The sequence below is a fragment of the Cebus imitator genome, unplaced genomic scaffold (genome assembly GCF_001604975.1).
Source record: "Cebus imitator isolate Cc_AM_T3 unplaced genomic scaffold, Cebus_imitator-1.0 Scaffold119, whole genome shotgun sequence".
NCBI lineage: Eukaryota > Metazoa > Chordata > Mammalia > Primates > Cebidae > Cebus > Cebus imitator.
Window position 1 is genome coordinate 4,151,391 of NW_016107434.1, and position 18,643 is coordinate 4,170,033.

The following is an 18,643-nucleotide window of genomic DNA, read 5'->3' on the forward strand; positions in this document are numbered from 1 at the left end:
TTACAGGTGTGAGCCACTGCACCTGGCCACAAAGTCAATTTTAAGTAGTAAGCCCAAATCACCCACATAAAGTTTAGCCATTCTGATTACATATCCAAAGCAGAGCTGCTCATTAAGTAAGGCTAAGAAGTCTGAACTTCTTGGTTCATGCATCTCGTCAGAGAGTGCCATTAACCTTCTCTTTCTAAAAGTATCATTTTTATAAAAGTAAAATATAAAGTGAGATTTAGAAGAAAATGGCTGGAAGGCAAGCTGTTTCCAACTGAAATGCCTTAAGCTAAAGATACCTTGAAATATACCTGTGAAAGTACATTGTCAGTGGTTCACAACTCTCACTCATTTTTTCCTTAGAATTACTCTGATCTTTAAAAAAAAAAAAAAGACCCATGAAATGGCATATTGCTCTTTCTCTGATTGCTTGTTTCTGCTTTTCAACTTCTAGTGATCACCCCAGCCTCTTTTTATTCATTTGTATTTGATATCCCTCCCTCAGAGCCCAGAGAAGTCTCCAGGCGATAGGTTGGCAGGTTTCAAGTGTTGAGGGCTGAGAATGGCAGTAGGGTTAATGTGCTTTTAACAGATTGTTCCGAAAAATAACCAGAAAGCATGTATTGAGTGCCTGCTCTTAGCTCCGCATAATACTTGTTCTTATGAATAAAAGGCTTCCTTCAGGAAGTTTACAATCTGCTAGTGAGCCAAACGCAAAAAGAATGGACTATAAAATAATACAAAATAGTCTGTCGTGAAGAGCTAAGGGTGTGGCATAGGCCATGCATGCGTGAAGAGTTCAGGGGAGGCAGGGGCTCCCCACGGCCTGGAAGAGCAGAGCAGGAATATGGACCTTCTCCCATAGTGGCCTCGGTCCCCCATCCTCCGAGGTGGTGCTATAAGAGGGGAATATCAAGGAGACTATTGAGGAAGGGAACAGGGGCAGGTACCATCCTGAGTTAATTGGATTCCATAACCTCATCTTTCAGTCATGTCTTTCATTTTCATCCATTGCCATAATACGTGAAATGATGGGGAGGCCCTTTGTTTGTAAATGCAGTGTATGCACAGCCCATCATCAGCAAAGCCAGGCCCGACCTGCTGAGAAGCCACTTCATCCCAACTCTGGAGAAGCTGAAGAAAAAGGCCGTCAAGACCGTGCAGGAGGAGGAGCAGCTGAAAGCTGACGGCAAAGGGGACACCCAGGAGGCAGAGCTCCTCATCCTGGATGAGTTCGCGGTCCTCTGCAGAGACCTCTATGCCTTCTACCCCATGCTGATCCGCTACGTGGACAACAACAGGTACGGAGGAGACCTCTAGGAGCCTGTCTGCCCCTTGGTGGGCTGGCGTAGGCAACAGAATAATAATGGAAAGATGGTGTTGGGTTATTATCGGTAAGATAAAGGATGTGATGTGTGCCTCCACCATTCCTCCTTCCCAACACCAAGAGTTCCTGCTGTAGGAGCTCTGGGTAGTGCTTTCCTGGAGCCGTGATTCTGTATGGTCTGTGACATGGCCATCCCCTCCATCCTTACAGGCTACCACAGGTCAGAGGAAGTTGGTCAAATAAAAGTAACAGTGACCCACTTCTGCCCCTCTGCTGTTCACTCACATATTCCTTCAACCAGTACTGCCTGACTGTGTATGAAGCACTGTTCTAGGCTTTAAGTGATAGCAATGAACAGAATAGACAAGCTCTCTGGCCTAGGGAGATTTCCTTCGGAGGCTAGGAAGGGAGCATAAACAATAAACAGCTCATATAAATAAATTATGTAGAATGGAGTGGGGGCAATTAGGAGGGTCAGGGTGGGGTGGAGTTGTGTTTTTAGACAGGGTGATACTGAGAAACCAACATTTGAGTAAAGACCTGAAGTGAGTAAAGTTTGGAACCAGAAAGATCTGGGTCGAGGGAGTTGCAGGAAGAGGGAACGTCTGGTGCAAGCCCTGAGGAAGAAGTGTGTTTGGGATGTTCAAGGGACCAAAAGGAGGCCAGTGTAGCTGAAGCAGAGGGAGGGGTGGGAAGAGCAGTAGAGGATGTCAGAGAGGCAACATGTGGCCGAGAGTCCAGGCCTGGGAGGCCACTGTGAGGACTCTGACTTTTACTCTGAGTGAGGTAAGAAGCCCCTGGAGATTTGGGGGGAGTCTGTAATGTGATCTGATTCGCTCTTGGAGCACCGTAGCAAGGGGTGGAGGCAGTAGGGCAGGAAAAAGACCAGTGGGAGGCTCTCCATGATCGAGGCAACAGTGGAATATGGTCCAGAGAAACTGAAAGTGAATTGGCAGTGTCGGGTGGGAGAGTGACGGGGAGGGACTGCTTTATGGGACTGGGGTTTCCTTTTAAGCTGATGAAAATGTCCTGAAACTGGATAATAATCGTAGTTTCACAACATTGTGAATGTACTAAACATCACTGATAGCAAATTTTATGTTATATGCATTTTACCAGGATTGATTGATTGATTGATTGATTGATTTTGAGATCGAGTCTCGCTCTGTTGCGCAAGTTTGAGTGCAGTGGCACAATCTTGGCTTATTGTCACCTCCACCTCCTGGGCTCAGGCGATTCTCCTACCTCAGCCTCCTGAGTAGCTGGGATTACAGGCACGCACCATCATGCCTGCCTAATTTTGGGGTATTTTAGTAGAGATGGCATTTTACCATGTTGCCCAGGGTGGTTTCAAACTCCTGAGTTCAGGTAATCTGCCAGCCTCTGCCTCGCAAAGTGCTGGGATTATAGGTGTGAGCCACCGCACCCAGCCCTTTTTATTTATTTATTTTTATTTTTATGTTGATGGTGGCTGAGGCCAGGATGGTAGCGGTGAAGACTGACAAAAGTTATCAGATTCTGGGTCTGTTTTGATGGTCGATCCCTTGGAACTTCCAAATTGGGAATGAGAGAAAAGACAAGAGTCAAAATGATTCGAAGCATTTTGGCTGCATACATGGAAGAATGGAGTTTTCAGCAATGAGGAAGATTGTGGATATGTCAGATTTGGCCAGGGTTGGGGTGCATGTGTGGAGGGGAAGATGAGGAAATCACTTTCAGACATGTTGAATTTCGTTGCCTATTCAACAGAAAGGTGAAAATGTTGAGTGGGCAGTTGCATATGAGATAGAGTTCAGGGGACAGATCTGGTGTAGACATATGAGTTTTAGAGGACTGTGAGACTTGATGCGATAAGTAAAGGATTGAGGAGGAGACAGGAGAGTTCCTCAGTACTCAGAGGTGAGGCCAAAGAAGAGGAGCAGCAAAAGAGACAGAGAGGTAGAAACCAATGGGACAGTAGCAAAGCCAACAGAATGTTGTATCCTGTGTGCCAACTTCACAAAGAGTCTCCAGAAGGAAAGAATGACCGACTGTTTCAAATGCTGCTGGTAAATCAGATGAGAACTGAGACTGGGCATTAGATTAAGCAGCTCATTAGTTATTGGTGGCCTTAACAAGAGCAGTGTCTGTGAAGTATTGAAGATAAAAAGCCTCTTTGGAATGAGTTGAAAGAGAATGAGAGAAAAGGACTTGGATCCAGCAATACAGGCAACTTGTTCAAGTTTTACTCCAAAGGAGAACAGAGAAATGGGACACTAGCTAGAGGCAGAAGTGTGGTCAAGAGAGGAGTTTTAAGATAGGAAACTTGTCAGGTTGTTTCTTCACTAATGGGAAGGATATAATAGAGATGGGGTCTATGATCATGTAAGAGAGACAATTTCTAAAGTAGTGCCCTTGAGCAGGCAAAAGGTCAGCCTTAGGAAGTTCATGCACAGTAATAGGCAGGAGGGCAGAGACTGTGGGTGCTGATGCTGGTTTGTGTACATATATACACACACAAACGTGTATATATATGTATATATATATATATGTATCTATGTGTGTATATATATATATGTATACACACACACCTATACACACCCACACCTACATTCAGAGAGAGAGAGAGAGAGAGAGGTAGGTAAGTAAGATAGATAGGTAGGTAGGTAGGTAGGTCAGATAGGTCATATAGGTCTTTGGGGGTCCTTTTCTGATTGCTTTTATTTTCTCAGTGAAGCAGGAAGCAAGATCATCGGTTGGGAATGAAGTTGGGAAAAGATGCATAGAGGTTTGAAAAGTAAAGAGAAGGGTTGAGGTGCTTGCTAGGAAGAGTGGAAGAGGAAATGGACCAGGAAAATGCAGGGTGATTACCAAAGAGCATTAAGAGATCTGTGGTCATGAATTTACAGTAAGACCCATCAGCAGGTTAGCTTTCTCTCCAGCCAAATTCAGCTGTCGATATCAACCAAGAATAGGAAATAAGTTGCATTTAACGAGAGGTGAGGTGTTGCAAAGTGAGTATAACAAAAACAGGTTAAGCAGTTAAGGGATATGTAAGAGGGTAATTATAAATCTTTATAATTTAAGGTGGATGATGAGGGGGATGGTGAGAACACAGAAAGCCTAATGTCCACGAGCAGACAAAGGATCAAAGGATTGTTGGAGGGTGGATACTAGATAGGAGGAGGGTAGTGGTCAGAGAAGGGAAATACATGGATTTAAGACTGTGGGGTTAGGGGAGGTTGCAGCTATTAGTAATGACCATGGGATTGTACATTGAGGCAGGTAGAGGGCAAGACCCTTGGAGAAGAAATCAACAGCCTGGAAGGCCATGGAGCTGGGAAGATCATAAACACATACATTGAGGTCACTGAGAATGAAGACTGGTGACATGTTGAGAAGAATATCAGTGAGATATGTGCGAAAAGCTTGGACAAAGGAAGGGAAATGACTAGGATTAGTGGACGCCCTGGTATGAGATGAAATTCAAAACTGGAGACTTTCGGAGACACTTCATGGTGCGTGTCTCTGTTCTGACATTTGAGCACCATTTAGAGAGGAGAGGTGGAAAAGAACACAGTATAATGAATTTACCAAACCTGCTGCCCCTTCTCTGAAGACCTCTCCCCCAACCTGAGTCCCTCAGGAGGGTCACCCAGAATCCTCATTCCTTCTGTAACCTTTGCCTTCAGCCCTTCACACTGACCCTGTGCACCTTCCCTTCTCTCCCATCAGTCAGTCCCCTGGGGTGGTGGCCATATGCTGTGCCGGACAGGCTGCATATCCCAGCTCACCATTGTCACTCCTGTTCTACAGAACTTCAAAGGTTGAAAGTCTCTAATGTCATTATTAGGCAAATTAATTCATGTCACAAGAAAAATTTTCAATGTAATTCACTTTTTCCCCAGTGTTCATTTGGTGCACAAACTTTAGCTGAGTCAAAATAAATAATTAAATGACAATTACATGAGAAATATGAAGGCGTGTGGGAATAGAAGTCTGTAAAATCATAAAGCTATTGATAGGGTGAACACATGTTTTCATTGTATCTTCGGGCATGACTAAGCCCTTACGCTATTTGTTGGTTCTTGTTTTTTCCCTGTAACCAAATATGTGTCAGTTGTCCAAGTCCATTCTCCAGTTCTCCAACATGAGTTGGGTATCCAACAATCCAGCATAATTCTGACAGTAACTACACCGAGTTAATGCAGATCCTACAGATCCAAGGGCTCAGTTCTCCAAGACTGTTCCTGCCTCAGACACCAGCCACAAATGAGTTACCCAGGCTACTCATACTTCTGCCCAGTGAACTGCAAATTCCATGATTCTCATGACCTGGTTTGATCATTCACTCAGATTTGACGATTCACTGGAATAGCTTATAGAACTCGGGAAAGCACTTTAACATCAGGCTTACTAGAAGAGATATAACTCAGGAACATTGAAATGGAAGAGACTCACGTGTAGAGGAATGCATGGGTGTAGGGGAGTGCAGAACCTCTGTGTCCACCCTGGCACCCACCCTCCCAGCCCATCAATGTGTTTGTCAACCTGTAGTCTCCCTTTATCTCAATGTACAAGTTTTTATGTAAGTTTCATTGATAAATCATTGGTCATTGGTGATTGAGATTGAACTCAATCTTCAGCACCTCCTCTCTCCCCAGAGGTAGGGAGTGAGGCTGAAAGTTCCAGCCCTCTAGTCATGTGCTTGGTGTTTCTGGTAGCCACTGCCACCTTGAAGCTACCTAGCCCTTCCCCGCTCAAGGGTCACTTCATTAGCATAAATCCACGTATGGTCAAAGGCACTTGTTGTATATAACAAAAACCCCTGTTACTCAGGAAATTCCACAAGTTTTAGTAGCTCTGTGTCAGGAAACAGAGGCAAAGACTAATATATATTTTTATTATACCACACCCTTCTAAAGTTTCAAGCCCTAAAGTGCAAATTTGAAAATGTGTAATAAGGTCCCCATTATAAATAATGAAGGAATGCAGGAGTATTGGGGGAGCATTGGTAACTTTTTGAGTGATAATCCGTTCTGCCACGGGCAAAAAATGGACCTGGATATACTCCTTTTAGCATTTATTTTATAAGGCAAATTGTACTTACTATTTAAAATAACCTAATTAAGATTACTTATATTTAGCATTCCAGCAGAAACATTTTACATACAACACCTTACACACACACTCTGTGTGTGTGTGTGTGTTTGTGTGTGTGTGTGTTTATACATATATATAAAATCTTTCCTTACCTTTCTATGGAAAATTGTACTTGTTGTACTCATTTTCCACACAAAACCCTGCTTATTTGAGGGTCATCATTTGAATAGTTTCCTATATCATCATAATGTTAGCAGTATAGAGAAGGAAATTGCCAGAGTTTGAAGTGAAAAATAAAAGTAGAGTAAATTTGCTCCTGGAATAGCTCTTTAATTGCATTTGTCACTATTGACGATCAAGACTCAAGACAGAGTATGTTCTACTTATGCAGTGCTTGACAGTTGCTAAAAATGGCAATGTCAGAGAGTCTTTGAGATCATTATTAATTCATTCATCCCCACTTTTCAATCTGTTCTTCCCTGAGTATCACGGTCATATGAGCCGTGCTAAGAAATACAGCCTTCCACTGTGAGTGCCTTTACTTTCTTCAGGTCCTCTCTTCATCCAGAAAATCAGTTTGCTTTGAATTACGGAATCGTGACCTTGGCAGGGATGTTAGAGGTCACCTCATCTTACCTCCCAGTGGATGGAGAAATTCCCCTTCCTTTTTCCTTTCGGGACTTTCTGCCTCTGGTTATTGGGAAAAGTGGCGGACCACAGACGACAGGGACAGCACTGCCATGCTTGCAGTCCCATTCTAGTTTCAGATAGTTCAAACCATTTGAGCTCGTAGGATAACTCCTACCTATCAGCTCTAATTTTACTCTTCAGAACCACACAAAATTCCTCTTATTCCTCTTGTGGCAGCTCTTTAAATATTGAACAGAGCTATCTTGGCTTTCCTCGTCCCTGCTTTTTCTCATCATATTAAACCTTTGTGCTCTTTTCTGCCCTGCCACAGCAGTGTGTAAAGTTTCTCTGGTGTCCGAAATATTCTTCTGAAGGGCGGCTTCATTTGGTCAGTGTGCAACCTGCAGCTGACCCAGAATGAGCAAGAACCAGGGGTGGTGTGCTCGGCAGGGGGCACAGAAGTGCTTCATTTCCTCATGTCAGGAGGTAAAACTCAAGACAGATTCAATAACTCTCTCTCTCTAAGAGGCAGTGGCTTCTTAGCATCTTTCCTAGGAGCCAGAAACATTTAGAACTTCGCATTGAACTTAAATAGTGATATTTTTGGTGGAAACCTATCTCTGAAACTACCGAAGGGAATTAGAGTAAATCCCACACAGTGACTGCCGCAGGCTGGGTCTTCCAGGGGAGGCTTTGGAGCGAAGCTTAAAAAAGAGCTCTCACCTCTGAAGTAGACATACTGACTGTGAATTCAGGAGCATGGCTTTATTTTCTTTCAAAACCTGATCATTTGTCTTTTTTTCTTTTTGAGAAGGAGTCTTGCTTTTGTCACCCAGGCTGGAGTGCAGTGGCACAATCTCTGCTCACCACAACCTCCGCCTCACGGGTTCAAGTGATTCTCCTGCCTCAGCCTTCCGAGTAGCTGGGATTACAGGCATGCACCACTATGCCCAGCTAATTTTGCATTTATTAGTAGAGACGGGGTTTTGCCGTGTTGGTCAGGCTAGTCTTGAACTCCTGGCCTCAGGTGATCTGTCCTCCCAGCGACCAAAGTGCTGGGATTTGAGGAGTGAGTCGCGGCACCCAGCCTTGTCTTTTTGAAAATAGAAGTGTGAGTCTCCTTACTCCTGCCACCACCAAGGATTCTGTTCTTATGCTTCATGTTTTCTCTGTGACTATGCTCAGTTATTTCATCCACTTGGGTTGCTGCTGCTCTTTTGGTTGTTACAAATTTAAGGGGTACAAGTACAGTTTTGTTACGTGGATACATTGCTTAGTGGCGAAGTGTAGACTTTTAGTGTCACCATCAACCAGTACAACCTCTCTGGAAAACAGTATGGAAATTTCTCGAAGAACTAAAAATAGAACTATTCAATCCAGCAATCTCATTACTAGGTATCTACCCAAAGGAAAAAAAATCATTATATCAAAAGATATTTGCACTCATATGTTTATTGCGGCACTATTCACAATAGCAAAGATTTGACATCAACCCAAGCATGCGTCAGTGGATGCCTGCATTTGAAAAAAGTGGGATATGCATATGCACACACAATGGAGTACTATTTAGTGATTAAAAAGAACATGGATGGATTGGAGGCCATTTTCTGAAATGAGACAACTCAGAAACAAAGTCAGATACCACACGTTCTCACTTAGTGAGAGCTAAATAATGTGTACACATGGACATATAGAATAATAGACATCGGAGACTCGGAAGGGTTGGATGGAGCTGAGGGACGAGAAATTACTTAATGAGGACAGTGTACCTTATTCGAGTCATGTGCCATCTCCTGCATGTGGCAGAATCTCTGATGGTTACCTCTAAACCCAACCTTCTTCTCTTCTTACAGCCTTGAGTTTTCCAGCTGCCTTTTGGCAGCAAGCAGTGCAGATGATAAAAGAGACTCACAGATCAGCTAGGTTATCTACAAGAGAGTCTAGTGAGTAGCATTGACAGAGATGGTGAATCCCATGGGAGACTGGGAGCCAGCAGGAGAGACACCTGGTTGCATTAACTGGGGGCAGAGAGGGTATAAGCGAACACAAAAAGCTAGGTCAGGATCTTCCCTTCTCCCACAAATACCTTCTTTGACTTGTATACCTAGAGAAAACCTTTAATGGGATTTTTTTTTGCACTCATCCCTCTGAGCTTGAAGAAAGAACCTCACTAGAGATAAAGAGTAAATATCTGCCTCTTAGAAGAGGAGTGGTCAGAGCAAAATGTGTTCTGCTGAAGCTGCCTTCCCACACGAAGGAGACAAAATGAAAATCCTCTTCTTTCTCCCACCAGGAAATGTTACCCAAGATTTTGTTCCTGATGTTCTTGCTACTCATGGTCCCAGTGGCTGTGTTTTCCCTTGGCTAGGTAGGATATGACCCTCGCCTTTACCCACTGAAGGCATCTTGAAAAGCCATCAAGCTCATTTAAACCAAAACACTAAGTAATGAACAGCTGGTAGTTCTGATAAAATTTTATATTTTACCCTGAAAAATCAATAGGAAAGAAATCGGAAACTGCCAACCTAAAGCCTCAAGTTTGAATTGCATTTGGCTGCTAGTAATGAAAAATTGGCTATAGTGGCTTAAACAAATGAGAAATTTAATCTCACACAGAAAAGAAATCCAAAGATAGTTAGGGCCAGTATTGTTGTTCCTTGTTAGAAAGGCTCATTCCATTTTATTGATTGTTGATTGATTGATTGATTGATTGAGACAGACTCTTGCTCTGCGGCCCAAGCTGGAGGGCACTGGTGCAATCTCGGTGCTCACTGCAACCTCTGCCTCCTGGGCTCAAGCAATTCTCCTGCCTCAGCCTCCCAAGTACCTGGGATTACAGGTACCCACCAGCATGCCCGGCTAATTTTTCTATTTTCTTAGTAGAGATGGGGTTTCACCACATTGGCCAGGCTGGTCTCAAACTCCTGACCACAAGTGACCCACCTACCTTAGCCTCCCAAAGCGCTGGGATTACAGGCGTGAGCCACCACACCTGCCCTCATTCCTTTGTCCTTATATCTTTAACATTGCCTTCCATCTTTGAAGTTACTTTATGATGTAATATGCCAATCAGAGTTCCAGCCATCATATTTTCATTCCAGACAGGAAGTAGGAAATCAACAGGAGAAAGACAAAAAGGCACCTTCAGCTATCTGATCCATTCTTAGAGATTTATTTCCAGGAGGCCCATCCAACAACTTCTACATTCATCTTATTGATCAGAACTTAGTTACATAGCTATAGCTCCAAGGAAGCTGAGTAATGTGATCTTTAGCAGGGCACAGTGCCACCCTGGACAAAATGGGGTTTATTACTATGGAGGAAGAGGAGAATGAGTATTGGGTAGACAACCAGTAATGTCAGCTGTATAAAGGAGACGCTGCTTGAATCTGAAAACAAGATTAGGTAAGGATGTACCTGAGACTGTGAACCAAGAGCAGTAAGGAATTCAGGAGATAAAAGAAGGACCCCAAAGTGATCTTGACCTCATGAGTCTTTACATATATTAGTGTGGTGCTCCTCATGAATGGGTAGGAGGTACAGGCTGCCCACAGCAATTCAGTTTGATGTCCTAGGCCTTAGGGAACTGGCTTTTGGTAGCTGTTACCCTACCTGGGGCAAGAGGCATTAGGTTTTTCAAACCATTTTTGAGACGCAATTTTTTTTACCTTAAGAAAGACAATAGTTTAACTTATGGCACTGTGATATTGTTATATAATAAATATGTATTTGGGCTTCATCCCTGCTTCCTATACAGAGCTCCTAAAACCTATGGAATTTCTTGAGGGAAAGGGGTGAAAGGAACATCTTTGGTTATTCATAATAAGCCCCTTTCGACCATACCTGAGTTTATTCTAATGAGGTGACTCTTGAAGAATGGGGACTGATTGCCAGATACACCAGCTCTGCAACTAGAGAGTTGGAACTTTGAGCCTCACCACCATTTACCCTCCCCTGACCTCTGGAAAAAGGAGAAGGACTGGATATTGAGTTTAATAACCAGTGGCCAGTGGTTTCACCAATCATGCCTATACAATAGAGCCACCGCAAAAAATTCCAAGCTGTGGAGTTCAGAGGTGTCCGTGTCACTGAACACACAAAGGTACTGGGAAGGTGCGGTGCCTGGAGGAGGCGTGGAAGCTCCATGCATCCTTGCCCTATGCATCTCTTTCATTTAGCTATTCCTTCGTTGTATCCTTTATAATAAACTGCTAATGGTAAATCAAGTATTTTCCTGAGTTCTGTGAGCTGCTCTAGCAAATTATTGAACCTAATGAAGGGGTTGGTTATAGCCGATTGGTCAGAAGTACAGGTCACAACCTGGGACTTGAGACCAGCATCTGAAGTGAAGGGCAGGCTTGTGGGTCTGAGCCCTTCACCTGTGGGGTCTGCCCGAACTCCACGTAGTTAGGGTCATATTTGAATTGTAGGGTATCCAGTCAGTGTCTGAAGAGTTGAAGAATTGCTTAATGTGAGGAAAAATGCCACATATTTTATATCAGAAGTGTTGAGCAGAGAACAGTGGGGTTTTTTTTTAAGTTACTCTATGTAGATATTTGAACATGGCAACTCACCCAACCCTTTGAAATATAATTTAAATCGAGTATGTAAGATACTTTAAGAAAGCTTGTAGAAATGACTGAGTTCCTGAAACTTCAGTTTAGCCTTCTTGCTGCTACTGCAGAATTTCTTAACCAGTCTAATTTTTTTTATGAGTAATGTTTATTTATTGAGAATCTTCAAACCATTTTTAGAGGGCATAGAGGATAATTGATCTCTGTTTATACACTTCAAATCATAGTGAAAAACATATCTTAAAAATTTCATTCATAAAACTGGTTTTAAAGGAAAAGGGTGGGACATGAACTGTTTAGAGTGCTCAGAATGTCAGAGGTTTGACAATGACAAGTGTCAAGGACAACGTTAGTTGTCACAGTGACCAAGACTTGCCTACTTTTGCTAGCCTTACATATTAAAGGAAGCATGTTCCAAAACTTAAAGCTTACCCTAAATCAACTAATTAGTTTAGAGAAAAAAAAACACAACATACTTTTGACCATTTTGAAATGTTGATCTCTGACATCAGCTTGCTAAGATAATTCTTGACTCCTTTGGCAAATGCAAATAATTATTGTAGATCCTTCAAAAAAATCTACCGCAATTATGTACCTCCATCTAAATGTTTAAGGAATATATTGCTATTTAGTCTCTGATTATTGCTTGCATATGAGAATGCAGTTTGATCTGGATTTGTGTGTGTTGCCAATGTTGGTATAATTTTTAGGGTGTGAATATTTTAATCCCTACTGAATTTCAAATGCCTATTCATTTACTTTTTGGCACAGATCTAACTGGCTCAAAAGCCCTGATGCTGATTCTGACCAGCTCTTCCGCATGGTGGCAGAAGTCTTCATCCTGTGGTGTAAATCTCATGTAAGAACACATTTGGGCTCTGGGTTTAGAATAGTGTGAAAGCTGCAGACCTTGGAAAACTGTTGACGAGAAAAGTTGAACTCTATAAAATACTTAAAGAAATTTATTCTCAGCCAGCGTGGGGACCATGACCCATGACACTGCCTCAGGAGGTCCTGAGAACATGTGCCCAAGGTGGTTGGGTTACAGCTTGACCTTATATACTTCAGTGGGACAGAAGTTACTGACAGAGGCATAAATCAATACATGTAAAGTGTACCTTGGTTTAGCCTGGAAAGGCAGGACATCCTGCAGGGATAGGTAGTGGGCGTCCAGATCATAAGTGGATTCAAAGATTTTCTGATTGACGGTTGTCAGAGTTACCTAAAAACCTAGAATCAATAGAAACAGTGTGTAAGACAAGGGATTGTAGAAACCAACATTCTTATTATGTAGATGAAGCCTCGTACGTGGCCACCCATAGAGACAACAGGTGGCAAGTGTTTCATATTCAGACATTTAAAAGGTGCTAGGCTCTCATTTAATCTCTTCAACATCAGAAAAAGACCTGGAAAGGGAAGAGGATTCTCTACAGAAGGTGAATTTCCCCCACAGGAGAGACAGCTTTCCAGGGCCGTTTTAAAATATGTCAAATAAATATATTTTGGGGTAAAATATTTTTACTTCCTTCAAGGCCTGCTCTCAATCATGTGATGCGATACTAGAGGCAGGTTGGAATTTGGTGTCTTATTGCTGACAAGAGTCTATCTGGTCGCTCTTAAGATCTCTGTTTTAATGTTAATGCTGGTCATATATGCCTAAACTCTAACAAGGAGAGGGTATAATGAGACATGCCTGACCCCCTCTTCTCATCATGGCACGAATTTGTTTTTCGGTTTTTGGAATCACCTTGGCTGAGAGGCGGAGTCTATTCAGTTACCTGGGGAGCTTAGAATCTTTTTGGTTTCCAGAACTTTCTTGTAATGTTTGCTTTTTCAATTCTTTCCCACTTAGAACTTCAAGAGGGAAGAGCAAAATTTTGTGATTCAGAATGAAATTAATAATTTGGCATTTTTAACCGGAGACAGCAAAAGCAAGATGTCGAAAGTAAGTCCTTAGAAATCAATTCCCAAAACTCTTCAACCTTGACCTCAGCCATGACTTGGATCTATTTCCTGTCTTCTGGGGATTAACACTGTACTGCATTTAGGTCAAACTACATAACCAACAGTCCCTGCTGCTGTTTCTTTGAGAGCGAGCCAGAAGAAACTGCTCTCAAATAATAAATAGCTGCTTGTATGTCAAAAAGTTTAAGTTTCAAGACTTGCCTAAGGCATTTGAGAGGTCTCCAAAACAAAAGCTGCTGTTAGTGGTCTTAAAATACAACGACTTCCTTGTAGTGAGGATACAGAAATTCACATGTCTAGAGCCACCTTTTGATGGCTAGGAAAAAATTATCTTGCTTTATAGATTCTGACAGCATGTACTCTCACATCATGCTTGTCTGCCTCCTGTCTGTAATATTCAATACCTGTTTTATTCCAGCTATGTTGGTCTCTTAATGCCTTCTGTTTATTTTTCATGACAGTTGCACTCAGAGAGCCAAATATTTGTCCATTTCCTGTAGGAAATGTTTGAAAGAGGGCATTCCAGACATCCAGAAAGAGTAACCTAAAGAGAGGAGCATAGCAGGAATACAATGGCCACAAGACTCCCAGCTCCTCTTGAGTCATCTCTGCACACTGAGGCTTCATTATTTTGATTTAAGAGACTTCTCAGACATATTTCTTCAGGTGTACATACAAAAGCAAAACCTACTTAAATGAGATGTTTTGTTACCAGCTGTTATGGCTTACCCTTGACTCTGCACCCCTGAGAAATGTGCCTCAATGAGGGTTGATTGTATATGTCCAGTGCAAGTGACATGTAATACCTGAGATGTGTGTCTCTCTCACTGCTGGTACAGTGCAGCCTTGGAGGAACATCAAGGTGGAGGGTGCATGGGGACCCTTCCGAAGTAAAAGTCAGTTCTGGAAAGATGAGTGTCATGGGATTGTAACAAAGCCCTTGGGCATCTTTCCAAATAACGATTTGGGATGGAGGTCTCATATATAAGCTACAGATAGGGGCTGGTATAACACCGAAAATGAAAACTTTAGCACCTGGAGCTCTACGACGCATAGCTGGCTGTGGTCAGCTGCAATCATTCTGAGCTTTCTGTCCCTTTTATTTACGTTGACACATTTCTTCCAACATATAGAAACTGTTAAAGTTTATAATATACTCTAAGTATACACTTTTAGTATGTACTGCTTAATAAATTTAGACAAAATTACATACATGCAAAGTAGAGCGATCACGTTCATGAGTAATCTTTGCTGCAAAAGGATTCTTTTGTGCTTTAGATGATTTTATTTGATTTTCTAAAATTCATTTTAAATTTTCCTTTTGGTAAACACATTGACCGTCACATGATGTAGACAAGGTAGGGTTTTCTCACATCTGCCTCTCTGGGACAGCTAGCTTATCTTAAGTTGCCGCTGCAGGTCTTCTTACAGCTATCCCAGCCTCTTCTTTGACCCATCTACCTACAGAAAGTCAGTAAATCCCAGACAGATTCCATACTATCTTCTTTTTTTTTAATTATTATTTTATTTTTGAGAAGCAGTCTCACTCTGTCGCCCTGGCTGGAGTGCAGTGGTGTGATCTCAGCTCACTGCAACCTTCGCCTCCCAGGTTCATGAGATTCTCCTGCCTCAGCCTCCTGAATAGCTGGGACTACAGGCACATACCACCATGCCCAACTAATTTTTGTATTTTGAGTAGGGATGGGGTTTTGCCATGTTGGCCAGGTTGGTCTCGAACTCCTGACCTCAAGTGATCCACCTGCTTTGGCCTTCCAAAGTGCTGGGATTACAGGAGTGAACCACCCTACCTGGCCCTATCTTCAAATTGAGGTAGATTCAATGGCTCAGGACTGAACCAGCGAGCATCCATTGGGATTGTCAGGGAATGGTCACAAAGCAATGAAAATGACTCTGATATCAGGATCTGGATCCTGGATGAGCAGAAATGGCAAAGACATCTCAATCCTCTGGTAATGAATGCATGCTAAAGGTCCTTGGGTTTACATTCGGAAAGAGATGAGGTTACAGAAAATGGCATTTCAAAACCCACCTACTGACAAACTAACAGGACATTTTGTTCATTCACATCACTAAATGAGTAAAAGGGAGTGTTTGTTTCTTGACAAAGGATGGTCATGTTCAGAATTTGGGCCTCTTCGGTGCTGGTCTGGTTAGTCTGTAGAAGCAAAGTCTTGTTTCGTTTCCATTGTTGTCATTTGCCAGTTATTTCTAAGCCACATGGGATAGGGTCAAAATTACAAAGTAACAAATGGATGAGAGGACACTCCCTAAATGTTGAATGATATTTGCCATTGTCCTCGGGGTCACAAGTATTCATCCTGTTGCCATTGCCTGCTTTGAGACACAGTGTAGCAATAAATAGACCAGAATGTGAAAGGAAGATAAGTCTTTCCCCTGGCCCAGCTGTCGGCTAGAGCTAAACCTTACAGCTCCTCTGGGTCCCAATTTAGCAGTCTGCAGAATGAGGCTGAGCTCACTGCCTGACTTCTCCCAACGTACTAAGATGTTCTGGTTTAAAGTCAGTTTCAACAATATCTCTAGGATAGAATAATGTTTGATAAATGTAGTGCATTATTTCAGAAAAAGAGATACCATGCCTCTGAAAAGCAGTAACTCATAGCCATTTCTGGTATTTTTTGGCTGTGGAACTATATATGGAGGGGTTAGGGATTGGGGGATTCTTCATTTTTGGTTGGCTGACTATTGCCTTTGCCTCCCTGCACTGAGATGCTCTCTCTGTTACCCAATCTGAACAGAGACCTGTACTTGCTTTTATCTCCACTGTTAATTGAATTCTGGTGTTGAATTCAGCCTCAGTGCATATGGCAGGATTTGCAGAGGTATGGGTGTGTGATTGCTGCATGCCACATACACCACATATGCCATTGCAAATGGAAAGGAAGTGGAGAAAATGTACAGTGAGCCACGCTGTTACTACTTGACTAATTGAAGGTCAGTTCCAAGATACATTATTTTCCTGGCAGTCAAAGCAGATTTTGCTTGTGAGAGCTCATTGTATATTTCGTGTATATAACACCAGTTTGCAAATGTATGTTAAGCTTAATGTAACTAAGCTGAGCAAGTGTTTTTTGTGTCATTTTGTTTTGAAACTTTTTTCGTTTCTGGAAAAATAACAGCAGCTTCTTCAGAGGGAATGGTAAGTTAGAACGTGGTCAGCCCAAGAAATGCCAGTTCCTTGGCCAAAGTTATAAACAGTAAGATAAAACATGTTGTGATGCAGGAAATATTAGAGTGCCTCATGGATCAAAGCCACTCCACCCCATGAAGCGTGATTTCAGCGGATCGAAAGGGGACAGGAAATATTTTAGAAGCTATCTTTGAGTTTTTCAAGGGCATTCACACTTATATGTGTGAGTTTTCTTGTTCACACTCCCTCTTTCATTCCCTCACCCACCCCATTTTTCTCTTATTTTCATTTTCTTTGTTCTTGCGCTTCTGCTGTGTACTCACCGGCATGTGTGCATGCGCGCTCTCTCGTGAATGTGCACACGGACACGCGCACTCATCCTCTTCCTCTCCCTTTCCTTTCCCCTTCCTCTCCCCTGTCACCCTTCCTCCTTTTCCCCCACTTGCCTCTTCCCCTCCCTTCTCTCCATCTCACCCTCTCACCACCATTTTTTTCCTTCCCTCACTGTCCTCTTCCTCTCACTCTATCTCTTGCCTCTCATTCTCTGACTTTCAGAAAGTCTCCTTTGGTTGTATTGACTCATCATTGCTTCAGTTACCTCTCAGTGGGAGAAGAGCTTCCCATGGCCCAGGCTTGTCTTTGTTCAGTAGCCTGATGCCAGGTCTCCCTATGTCATCCCTTTGTGGTGTGTCCTTAAAGTCACTTACCCTGCAAAACTCTGTGTCTGTCTTTTAAGTTCTACACACAAAATCAACTGTCTGATTATAAACTAACTACTGGTGACAGTCTGTGATGTCAGCATGGGGAGATGAAATGATTTTGAAGGTATAGGAATCTGTAAATTTCTAATAAGAAAATAAAACATGGGCCAGTATGGTGGCTCATGCCTGTAATCCCCAGCACTTTAGGAAGCTAAGGAGGGAGGATCACTTGAAGCCAAGAGTTCCAAATGAGCTTGGACAACATAGGGAAACCCTGTCTCTTAAGAGAGAGGAAAAAAAAGGAAGACAATGAAAGAAAATAAATGTTTCTGCCACCAATTTTTAAAAAGCATTTCATTAGAAAATTGTAGTGAGTTAACCAACCTTAGCAATATGTGACAGAACAAATAAAATTAGAATCTGTAACCTCGACCTAGGGTATGTTTAAAGGTTGTAGCACAAGAAGGGAAATGCTCCATCTTTTGGGTTGTTTAGTGATCCTGAATCACTTTGGATATTCCTAGAGTACTTTTTGTTAATAAATCTTTTTTCTTTTTCTTTTTTCCTTTCTTTTTTCTTTTTTAAGACAGGGTCTCCCTATGCTGCCCAGGCTGGAGTATAGTGGTGTGATCATAGATCACTGCAGCCTCAAACTCTTGAGCTCAAGTGATCCTCCTGCCTCAGCCTCCCCAGTAGCTGGGACTATATAGCACACTCCGCCACACTCTGCTGATTTTTTTTTTTTTTTTTGTAAAGACAGTGGTTATGTTGCCCAGGCTGGTCTTGAACTCCTAGCTTTAAGTGATCATCCAACCTCAGCCTCCCAAAATGCTGGGATTATAGGCATGAGCCCCTGTGACTGGCCTGTACTACCTTCTTTTAACATGCGCACAAGCATTGTCTCTTAGTTCAATTCTCCTTTTCTGTGTGTAGCCACAGATGTGCTGGAGTTGATAATGTGGTGGGTAGAAGGAAGAAAGAATACTGGGTTCTTTAGTTACATGACAGATTGTGTACAGTCCACCCAGGTGAAAGGAGCGAGGTGAAAGGGGCAAAGACTTTAGATCTAGAGAGTTCTTGTGGGTGGCCAGATCTGAAGACCAGCCTGGTTCAGGTCCAAGTGCCACACACTCTGGAAGGCTGCTTCTGGGTTGGCTTTACCCGAGAAGTAGATTGCTTGGTCTGGATTTAAGTCCTTTGACCAAAT

At 42.6% G+C, this 18,643-nt stretch overlaps 1 protein-coding gene across 7 annotated transcripts in view; it reads left to right on the top strand.

Moving 5' to 3' along the window:
- Positions 1–18,643, top strand: part of RYR3 (ryanodine receptor 3) — a 556,286-nt gene that overhangs the window by 477,092 nt on the left and 60,551 nt on the right. For all 7 annotated transcript variants that reach the window (XM_037742376.1, XM_037742379.1, XM_037742378.1 and 4 more), the window contains 3 exons: positions 1,049–1,289; positions 12,373–12,460; positions 13,454–13,546. In XM_037742376.1, coding sequence (XP_037598304.1) covers positions 1,049–1,289; positions 12,373–12,460; positions 13,454–13,546 — 422 coding nt within the window. The remainder of the gene's footprint in view (positions 1–1,048; positions 1,290–12,372; positions 12,461–13,453; positions 13,547–18,643) is intronic.